Source organism: Physeter macrocephalus, chromosome 14, assembly GCF_002837175.3.
Source record: "Physeter macrocephalus isolate SW-GA chromosome 14, ASM283717v5, whole genome shotgun sequence".
NCBI lineage: Eukaryota > Metazoa > Chordata > Mammalia > Artiodactyla > Physeteridae > Physeter > Physeter macrocephalus.
Genome location: NC_041227.1, coordinates 121,000,997 through 121,012,571, shown reverse-complemented (window position 1 = coordinate 121,012,571; position 11,575 = coordinate 121,000,997). Strand labels below are relative to the sequence as shown.

General features: G+C 47.0%; 1 protein-coding gene across 3 annotated transcripts in view; it reads right to left on the bottom strand.

Moving 5' to 3' along the window:
* The window catches only part of TEX2 (testis expressed 2), a 60,751-nt gene that overhangs the window by 20,718 nt on the left and 28,458 nt on the right, over window positions 1-11,575 (bottom strand). For 2 of the 3 annotated variants that reach the window (XM_028499827.2, XM_028499828.2), the window contains exons 5-6: window positions 7,317-7,463; window positions 2,436-2,535 (exon numbers count right to left, since the gene is read on the bottom strand). In XM_028499827.2, coding sequence (XP_028355628.1) covers window positions 2,436-2,535; window positions 7,317-7,463 — 247 coding nt within the window. Of the gene's footprint in view, window positions 1-1,734; window positions 2,209-2,435; window positions 2,536-7,316; window positions 7,464-11,575 lie in introns of those variants that run through there. The other variant, XM_028499829.2, reaches the window with a different exon arrangement.

Below are 11,575 nucleotides of genomic sequence, written 5' to 3'. Positions count from 1 at the left end.
AGAGGCCCGCGTACCGCAAAAAAAAAAAAAAAAAAAAAAAAAAAAAATAAGAGTATCCTGAGGATGGAGCGACCCAGCAGCTCTGGCCCAAATATCCCTCCCAAGCCATGTGCCTTCAACAAACAAGCACAAGTTAGGAAATATTACCAAAAATAAGGGTGTGGGGTGTGTAGGGGGGATCCCCTGGGAGGCGCCCCCTCCTGAGAGCAGTCGAAGCCCCCTTCACCCTGGGGGTCAGTTCCCTGAAAGGCGAACTCTGCTTTTCAGAGTCAGTTTTAACAAATAACTCCTGATTTTCATTCCCCGCAAAGGAAAGGTTTCTCTTAGAGCAATGGAATCCAAGATGCATTGTCCCTTCATGTTCATTTCTGTTATACCATCACACTTAGCCTTTGCAGACTTGGAAAAACCTAATTTGATCAAACTTTTAAAACCCACAGGCTTTATGTCTTTATCATTCCTTTCTTTAGTAACATTTCTTCCCTTGTTACATAAAGCAGGCAGATCTCTAAAACTTGCCCTGAAAGGAGTTAAGTAAGCCTCAAATGGATTAAAAACTGGCAAAAGCTTTGATCTATATAATAAAATGTCTTGATGCATTTCTGGCTCCAGAGGAACCGGGAAGAGACTTGAGACTTAGGCATTTAGTGAATTTCACTCAAAGCCTTACAAAGCTGCCCTGTTCACAGAGTTCACAGCCACAGGGACACTTCTTAGATGCTGCAAAGCCCAGCTATGGCCCTGCTCCCCTCTCATTGGAAATTTCTACTAGTTCAACAAAGGACAGTTCTGAGATAAGAGACTGCTAATGCATTAGAAAATAAAGCATGCACACGTATTATTTACCTTCTTTAAGCCTGACTCTCAGGAAGCTTACGTTACCTGATCATTTACCAGCTCATTACAAGTCAGTTCCTAAAGAGGCAAAGGGCAAAGGGCAACCTAGAGCCCCCTAGAGCCAGAGGGAGCCAGGCAGCCCTGTAATGCCTTTGTGCGCCAAGATCCTAGCTCTGCACCTGACATATAGATAATGCAGCTGTTTAAATTTAGAGCCAGACCATTTGCAAAGAATCTTTTCTAGTTTTACTCTTAGTGAACCAGAAATTCACTAAACCTAGGAGCACTCAGATTCATCAAAGTGTAGACACAATTAAGTGGTCACAGGTGATTTCGACGTGCTATTAGGTGGACTTCTGGATTTGCAAATAATTCTCTGGTCTATCTTTCTCTGAAATCGATGGGATGCTAAAGACCTGGAAATATGGACTTCACTGTTAGCTGAAATAATGCTAGAGAGATTTGTTAGAGCTGCTAGTTGTAGTGTTAAAAAAAAAAAAACTCTCTGTATTTACATCAAGTGTATATAACACAGAACTTGATTTCACTAAATATGTTCAAGAGCCACCTGATATAGCCATACAGAGACAAAAGTAGATGCTATAGTCTATCAACCTTACAAAATATTTACTTCAAAACGAATATCACTCTCTTGAAAAGTTGTAATTATTTTCTCCCTTACTTTGTTTCTGAGCCTTTTGAGGAAGAATGTAAATCCAGTTTAAGTGGAAAGAGGCTCACTTGGAGAGGGATATTCTAGAAAAGAAGTTGAATGCTTCCATGACAGGGAGATTTTTCCCTTTCTGCTCATGGACTATTCTTGCCTACCTAATTCATTCTTCTTTTCACCAGACTCCTGGGTACTAAATTTTCTGTCAAGGTGCCACAAAATACACATAAATCTTTACATCATAATTTTATTTAAACTCTCCACACATTTTAATCATCTTCTCACATGCACACATACACAAGTAGGCATAAATAATGTGTCTGTAACATGTCTTAAAAACCAAGTCAGAGAACTTCCCTCCAGCAGAGAGCCTTACTCTCAAAATACTGCCCAACAATATAAGTCTTCATTTTTCAAAGACTTACTGAGTGCCTACTTGGGGTGGAAAGGAACAGAAAGAATAAAACACGAAGCTCAAAGAATCTGCATCCTAGAGGTTAAGACAAGGCAAAGATGTCACTACTTATGAGGAGGGGCAGCTCCCGGTAAGAATCCAGGGCCGGGCACATGCAGACGAGAAGCCACGAGGGATAAGTGGGCCTGAAATGCAGCCACCGCCTCTCACCGTGGCAAGGGCTGTGACCATGTGGGGCCGGGCCCCCGTTAACTGGCATGTGGGCATCTTTGGGCTGGAGGAGGACCTGTAAGGATCCAGAAGACCAGAAGGGCTAGGAGTGGGAGTCCTGATCTACTCCCCACCGGTTTCAGGCTGTGACCATTAAGAACAGAAGACACGCAACATGAAATATGGTTAAAACGCCCCCAACTCCCTCCCAACACAAAGCCTTGGTATTCAATCTGCAGCGACGGCAACATTCTAACGCTCATATAAATGCTCCACTCCTCTCTGGAGTCAGTTAAGAGTTACCTTGGTGATCAACGTAAGGCTTGAAGGCCTGAAGGATTTTTGGCACAGCTACTCCCATGTCGAGCTCCGTCAGAGTTAGCTCATTCATGAAGTAGGGGAGCTGGAGGACAGAAGGAAACAACCAAGGAGACTCGTTAGGAACCTGGTAAATGCCAGAAGTCAACATACTCTCAGAGGGAACAATGGTCAAGGTTTGGGGGACACATTTATTCAACCAAAATTTATTGAGCACACACCACGTACTAGGCAGTGTACTACAGACAGAGCCGCGGACGAGAGAAGCAAGGTCCTTGCTCTCGTGGGGCTTCTGATGAAGAGGCAGGAACAGACAGATAAGCAGACAAATGACCTATAACTGCAGAGCGTGACCGGTGCCACAGAGAAGGTAAGGCGGGTAACGGAGCAGAGGGAGGCTGGGCCGTCTTGGATAAGGAGGTCAGCGAAGGCTTCCCTGAGGGTGGCGTGTGGCCAGAGACCAGACTGTGGAGAAGGAACGAGCCATGCTGGTCAGGTTAATAATGCCCAGAGTTGGCTGAAGGCCGGGAAAATGGACCTCTCTTAGACTACTAGGGAGGAGTTAGGAAATCACTACAACATTTCCTGTAGGCCAACTCACAACATGTATTAAAATCCTTGGAAAAAAAAAAAAATCACATCCCTTGACCCTGTGCTGGATATTTTCCCTTTGTCCCCCTGGGATCGAGTTCCTCCCTACATCCCGAGAGGCTGGTCTGCGGGAACCGCATCGATGGACTCTTGCCCTCTGGCTTCTGGTCGGGCTTGACCAGTGGGACACACCAGTGGGCAGGGTGCGGGGAGGTACACGGAGAGGAGAACTGTCAGGCATTTGTCCCCTCCCTCTACTGAGGCCACAGCTCCTGTCAGACAGGCAGCCCCTCCACCTAGACACCCTGCCCGAGTCTGGGTTAACCGCTCCCCACCCCTCCAGCCCTGGAGTGCTGCACTATGCCTTTCGGTTTCTCTGCATCGGCCCACATCTTCATAAATCCTTCCCCAGCTTGCTGCACTGAATGTGCCATCTGTTTTCCGCTGGGACCCCAACTAACACAGCTGTCAGTAGAAATTTACTCTAAATGAACTAACGTAAGAGTGCTGGTATCATGCTTAGAAATTCCTACTTCACCTCGAGAGCAGAGAATTAATTGACCTGTTTCCTTGACCTGGATTTATGTATATGTATGTACATTAAAAAAATCTTTAGTCCAGTCCTAATTTTAATGTAAGATGTAAACTAGGAATCCACCTTATTTTTTTTTTCCCAGTGGCTAGTCAGGTGTCTTAACCTATTTTTTTTTAACAACCAAATCTTTCCCTACTGACCTGCAAAGCCACCTTTCCTTATGGGATTCCCATTGCACTGGAGTCTGTACTGAGCACTGTTTCCTATTGGTATCAAAGTGGTTTTGTTACTGTAGCTTTAAAATACATTTTTAAATTTGGCAAGTCCCTCTCTTTTCTTTTCCCCCAGACTTTTCTTATTCTCATAAGGACTGCTCCAGTTGAACATTAGAATAATTTTAGTAAAATTTAGAATATAAGTAAGAGTTAAAAAAAATGGAACATACGCTGAACATTTCCCATAAAATGAAGAGCATCTAGCCAGACATGAATTTAGTGCCTATTTTGGCTGGACCTCTTCAGCTGTCTCTCTGCAGAGGAACTTAGACACTTTTAGGATTCACCAGTCAGGGAATTTCATCTCTGACTTTCTGTGGGGATGGAGGTGTTAATTTAAAGAGGTCATGATGTCTGAGATGGACAAAATGTGACTAGAGACAGTATTCAAATGTGCCTTTTGAATTGGTGGTTGCTTTATTTGGAAAACCTTTTTCCAGAGCATTAATGTTATGTGGTGGTTGGCCTCCCAATCAGCCTACAGAATGATACTTGGCCAAAAATGTAGCCCAAATCTTGCACCCTTGCCCCAGTCCTTTTTGTCTATTATTGTCATCCTAATGCCCAGTGTTTCTGAGGCACGCCAGGTTTCTATGGGAACAGCAGTGGACACTGAGCCAGGGAAGTATACGCAGAGAACATGGTGCCCCTCCTTGCGCCCCGTCCAGCCTCCCTCCCCACTCCATCCCGCTCCCTGGAGTCCCCGAGAGGGCAGAGGAAGGGCCTGAGGCAGGGCCGAAGATGGAGGAGGGAACTGAAGGAAGCGGGGACTGAGAAACGCTTGGTGGGGTGGGACGGGCACTCATCACCAGTAAGCAGGATGGGGAGAGGAGGTCAGCAGGGAGTTTCCTACTTATTCACCTGAGCACCCAACTCCAAGATTCTGCAACATTTCTAACCAACCCCCTCTCACTCCCTCCTTGCTCAGATCTCTGATCTGAATCAAAACTCAGGACCAGGCCCTAGAGCTGCTTCCTTCTTGCCCTGTCGGGCGGCAGGGGGTCGGGGGGCGCGGGGGGTGGGGGAGGCAAGGAAAGGTCACTCCCCCTCCTGCTCTTTTCAACCACAGACTCTCTTCTTCCCACCCTAAGGGCACCACAGTGAGACGGGAACCCACTGTGTGTTCTTTACCCTCCTGGGTAAACCCAGCTGGGGGCTGGGCGTTCTCCAGGTTGGTGGGGGTTGAGTTAGAAGCCGCTGCAATAAGAGCAGCATTTGCTGACATGGGCACAGAGGCCATAACTACTGAGGGCTCCAAGGTGGTGCCGGAGCAGCCGGCCAAGGCCCGGGGTGTCCTTGCCGTGGAGGCAGAAACTCAGCTTATTTTAAACCCATCACCGGGCACCAGATACACACACAGGGCTGCACTTCCACAACGTGAGTTATTTATCACGGGTGAGGGTGACAATCACCGCAGCCAGCAAAGCGCCCTCCATATGTCAGGCCCTCAAGGAGACCAGAAGACAGGGGGGATCTTTGTCACAGGGGGCAGCTCAGGCTCCTCCAGCCATTCTGGTTCTTGACTGGCCATTAACCAACACTCACTACTATATTTAAGAAACAGCCCTTCCCAAGGATACCTGGATATTTGGTGATAGTAAGAGTTCTCTCGGCAGGGGGGATGGCAGGTTCAGAATGGGGGTAATCTCCCGCTGCCTTCCCGTTTATTCCATCACCAGGGTCCCCTCTGGTCTGCAGGGCACTTCCCAGGACAGCAGCTCAGGTCGGGGTGGATGGTGGGAGGCGCTGAGGCTGCCAGTGGGGGGAGTACAGCCCCCGCCTCTGAACTGCCGGCGCTGCTGGATCAGGACCACTTTCCCCACCCTAACCCCCTAGCACTTCTGACCTCAAAACACAGACGAGAGTTTATCTCTGTACCCTGCAGAAGCCCACAGGGTCAGCGAAGGGAGAAGATGAAAATGAAAGACCTTCGTCAACCTCCTCTGGGTTGAGGGAGCCCAGGGTTCTCAATCCGGGGTGGAGGTTGGCCCCGAGGACTCCCAGCGCCAGAGAGAAGCCCTCCGACACCCACTCCGGGTCTGTACTGGAACGTGTGTAGCGGCGAGAGTGGTGTCCCTCTGCAGCCCAGGCGTGCACTGTTTTGTCGCCAGGACCCAGAGCCCTCCTGCTCAGGGAAGCACCCATGACAGTGTCTGGGAAAAGAGCAGCACCAGCCCCGCCCGTGTGCCTCAACCCAGAAACTCAAGGCCTCCGTCATTTCCCAAAAAGAGGAGGAGGTTGAGTGAACTCCAGGGTGGCTGCTGGCCTCTCCTCTCCAAACACTGCTTCCTGCTCCCCCTACGGACCTGGCTAGCAGAGCGCTCGACCCTCACTCGCCTGAAGAACACAAACAGGCTGACCCTTGTCAACAGAGCCCTCCCAAACACCTGCCCCGAATTCTGCCTTGAAATCCGCTCTTCCAGCTGAGGAGGCCCCTCCTCTTCATCGGGGCCTGGGGAAGGGGTGACAGCGGCCGGAGTGGCAGAGAGCCCGACTGTGCCAGGAAGGCTCTGTTCATGACCCAAAGGCACAACAGGAATCAAATCGAAGCTCCCCCATGCCCACATTTTTTCCAACATAACTTTACCGTGACTCACCATCTCCTAACCTGGAGTCCTTGAACTCTCTGAAATCATGGGCAAAATTTTGTGTCACAGGGCATTTTTCTGGGAAAGGATCCATATGTTTCTGCTTCTCAAAGGTATCTATGACCTAAAAGATCCACTGACTTAAGCTGCTGACTGTGTAAGCTCTCCACGAAGATCTGGGGACCGAAGTGACTCTTCCTTGGTTGGGTCTTCAATGGATCAAAAACTTACTTCTAAGTAAACGTGGTACTAAATGAGTCATTTAGTGGCAATTGTGAAGAATACTTACGCAAGTTTAAACTCACTTCCAAGTGGGCCTACATCAGCACCGGGACTGTTTCTTCAGCAAACAGAGAGCCCAAAATAAAATACCATCTGGCCAGAAGCAAAGGTCAAATGCAGACACATTTAGAGCACAATGGTAGCTTTCCCAGCTTTGAGAGGGAGTTGGGAAAGAGGTCTTAAGTAGTCTGGCATTTTCCTCAGAGCACATGCTGTGTGGCCAAGATTGTCAGGCTGGGTGGGCTGTCGGCCATACAATTTAAGTTCATTACTAACTTAAAGATGACACAATTCTATATAACCAACCAGCTGCAACAGCTCCCATTTTCCCAAACCAAATTCTGGATTCTCACCCAGAGTGAATAACAATGAGGGCAATAGAAGGGGAAAAAATAAACAGGAACACTCACTACATCCCCAGAGGCAGTTAGTCTATGGTCAAGGTCACAGCCCAGATGTGTTATTTGATAAGAACTTACTACTCCCATTTGTTATACGTTTTAAACCAAATGATTTTTCACTTAGGATATAATGTACAAAACTTCTAGAAATTAAGACGTGATGAATCGGAAGCCTCTTGGGTGGAAAACGATACCTTTATTTTGCTGAGTTTCATTTGGATTTTCTTAGACACCAGATCAGACCAGTACTTCTCTCCTAAGAAGTCCCAAAACATTCTTCCAAGCAAGGCATTCACCCAGGCTTCCTGTTCTTCCTCCTCAGAGGGTGGAGCCTCTGGCAACTGGTAAAAGAAAAAGGACCAGAATTAACTAGAAAGCAACTGGAGAGAAAGCCAGGGGCTTATTTTTATAAAGTCACTGAAGGTCTCTCCCTCTAGAGAAGGGGGACTGGCCACGTGAGTCGCATTTCTTCCCTATAAATTACAAGTCCCTTGTTGTATCGGTGAATAGAAAAAGAGAAACAAAAGCCACCATCACAGATAAAAACTCCTCTGTATTTTCTTCTTCTACCAGTCTTCTTGTGAACCAGCTAATATTTCATACAATTAGCTCAGCCGTATGACCCTACCCCTCCCCTCCCCCCAAATTAGCTTGGTACCAACATTCTGAGTCAATGACACATCTGATCAAACGTCCGCCTCTTTCTTCCAGCTAAGGATCCCAGGACATGTAACCGTCGAGCTGGTCTCACTAGGCAGCCCCAGAGTTTCTCAATGGCCAGGACTCTCACATTCAGCCTGACTCTTGGGAGGTCATGATTCTCCTGGGCGAGGGGCAGAGAGTGCTTAGAAATACTGGTGTCTGGGTCTTGTATCCAGCGATACAGATTTAAGTGGGTATGAGGATTTTTAGAAACTCTCTCACTGATGTAATGAACAGGTGAGGTTGAGACCCACAGCCCTGGATTAGAGAGAGGAATTCTGTGAAACTCCTACAGCTGTTCTCACCCATCTCAGCCCCGTGAAACACCCTGGGCTTCAGCTCCACTTGATACAATCCACCTGAAACATCTGTTGTGGCCAATGTGCAAGGTGGGAAAAGAGCAAACCCTGTTAGCCTCCAATTTCCAAGGCTAAGAATTAGACCATGGATTCTTGCCTGGAGAGGGCCAGGGTCGGGGTGAAGCAGAAGGGAGAAGCGGCCGTGACACCCACGGACGGTGTGGTAGTGCAGGCAATGCTTGGTGGTGTCCACTGAACCCACGCCAGGCCCTATGATAAGATTCCTTCTCAGGTTCCCTCATTTACATCTCACAATACCCCGGAAAGACAGAACTTTACTTCTATTTTAGGCAGGAGCAAACAGACTCGGAACTGTTCAGCACCCTGCCCGAGGCCCCTGGTTCACACGGCACAGCCTGACTCACAGCCTCCTCCCTGCCCTCCACCTGCTGTGTCCGGTGGGAGGAATGGGGTGTGACCGGGCCCGGGTGTGACAGACACGTCCTTGTGCCGAGGTCTCTAATTAGGTGATAGCCTTAGAGAAACAATTCGCCTTGGAAAGCAAAGACTAAAAGAACTAGAAATGCAGGAATCTGTGGATTGCTCACCCTTTCTCTTCCCTCTGCGGTTTATACAAACGCATCTGCCTTGCCCTCACGGCTGCCTGCAGCCATCACCTACACCACACGCCTCACGGTCTCTGTGCTCCACGCGCGTGTGGGTTCACACCGGTGACGTCTGTCCTGCGCAGCCGTGACCACGCCCCCCGCACAGCTGTCCTAAGCCGGGGGCAGAGTACACGGGTGGCCTGGTGCTTGTGGATTTGACACTTAGAGATCTGATGACCTGTGAGTGTCCTAAAGGTCTATGGCAGGGACCTATGTGTGATTTTTCTGAAGCCTGGAGTCCTTAGGGTCTGACCCAGTTGAACTGGTCACTGAGCTTGTGCAGGGCCTGGCAGACCGCCCAGAACCCACCTGTCCTCCGCTCTCATCAGGGCTTGTGCCGTCTCTCGCTTTGGGGGCCTGGGGGTTCACCTGCATTTCTCAGTCTAATGTTACTGCATATAAGCAGGGATATCCTATGTTCTAGGAGTCCTTCAAATTGGGGTATTTTCAAAGTTCTCCCTTATAAATGTCGGCGAGTCTCATTTAAAAAAAATTAAACTCTGGTTTAAAAAATAATACATGTTGGTCACTGCATTTCAGAAGACATGGCTCTAGCTGCCTTGTGTGAATGGCTGTAGGGTACTCTCTCTGTGCTCTTCTGGTGCTGTAAAGGCTTCTGATATCAACCGAGGCATCTCTACCACCAGGTTCTGGATGGTCGAGTGGAAGCCTGTGCCCAGCGAGCACTCAGTCATGCCTCAAGCTGTGCGTGGTTTTTGGAATCGCTCTTCTCTCTGCCTGAACATCTGCACCCCTCCCCAAGGGGATCTGGTCTAGCTTTTCTGAGGTTACCGTCTTTGAGTCACATCAGATTATCTATGCAGACTTCTGAGTAAACACTCACCCAGGGACAATACCCTCCTCCCCCAGGGATCCGGGCAGTGCCAAGAGGCTGCCCACGCAGGGCAGTGCACGTCTCACTCAGATTCGTAGGCTGCACAAGAGAAGAGGTAATTTTTTCCCTTCTCATGTGGGAGAGCTGACTCTTTACTAACCTTTCCTTACAACCCTAGTTATTCACAGGAAACAGGCTTAACACAAAATAGCATGAAACAAAGGCTATTTCACAACTTTTGTCCAAGCCAAAGGCATATGATGTGGAAACAAATTTCTGAAATAACTGACAAGGAGGTTGTTTTTTCTTTTCAACTGTTCCTTTTCCTAATGCAGGCTTCTCTCCACAGACTCATTGGGAACAAAGAAAAATCCATGAGCAGCAGAACACTGACAATGCATCAAAGCAGCTTTAAGAACAAAATCTGGATTCAACAGGCTGCTAGGAAGAACTCACTTCCAATGGAAGACATACAAATTTAAGACCATAAACAATACATGTGCACACATTTCCTAATGCTGCTGTTTGGCTGCAGGAAGGAATGTGAGAAGCAGGTTCACTTTACCACTTCAACTAAAGATGTACATTTAGAAAGGGTACGTTTCTAAAAATGGCTTCCAAAATAAAGTTTAGAGAGTTCAATGGCCCGAAGCTAAAGCAAGACTATTGTAACTGTCTGAGTAGCTCTTGGGAGATATTTTATTAAAAACCAACCTGTAAAAAGAAAACAGTACAGATTTACTTTTTGTGGTGTAACTTTTCCTATTACAAATAGCCAGGCGATCAGCCCAGCTTTTTAGGGGCAAAGACAGCTTGGTGGCTTTGCTGCTAAGGTCTGGTCGCACACCATCTGATGTCATGAGGGCTTCACAAATGGCTGCCTGGCCCAGGAGAAGGCACAGCGGAAGACCCTCCCCGTTAGCTGTTTCCCCAATTCCAAAAACAAGCATATTTACTAGAGAAAACACCCATAATCCCATTATCCAGATATACTTATTTAAAACATTTTAACTATATTTCCTTTCAGTCTGTTTTCAATGTGTGTGTGTGTGTGTATGTATGTATATATATATATATATATAAAGAATACATAACTTTACAAAATAAGCATAACTAACATGGTTTTGTATCCTTTTTTAAAAACAGATTTATTGAGATATAATTCACATACCATACAATTCACCCATTTAAAAAGCATCATCAGTGGTATTGGTATATTCAGAGTGTGAAGGCATCACCACAATCAATTTTAGAATATCTTCATCACCCCCAAAGAAACCCTGTATCCACTAGTGGTCACTCCCCATTCCTCCCAGCTCCATCCCCACCAGCCCAAGGCAACTAACCACATATCTGTCGCAGTGAATCTGCCTACTCTGGACATTTCATATAAACTGAATCACACGATTTGTGTTCCTTTATGGCTGACTTTTTGCACAAAGCATAATGTTTCCAAGGTCATCCATGCTGTAGCATGTATCAGTACATCATTCCTTTTTATTATGGAATAATATTCTATTATGTGCATATACCACACTTTGTCCATTCTTCAACTGAGGGATATTTGAGTTGTTTTCCACTTCTTGCTATTGTGAATAACACTGCAATGAACAGTTGTGTACAAGTTTTTGTGTGGACCTAGATTTTCATTCATTTCTCTTGGATATACACATAGGAGTGGAACTGCTGGATCATAGACCTCTATGTTTAACATTCTGAGGAACCACCAGCTGCTTTCCACAGCAGCTGTGTCATTTTACATTCCCACTATACAAGGGTTCCTGTTTCTCCACACACATCCTCGTGAATCATTGTTATTATCTGTCTTTTTTATTCTAGCCATCCTAGTGGTTTGGACGTAGCATTGCATTATGGTTTTTTTTGTTTTGTTTTTTTTGCGGTACGCGGGCCTTTCACTGTTGTGGCCTCTCCCGTTGAGGAGCACAGGC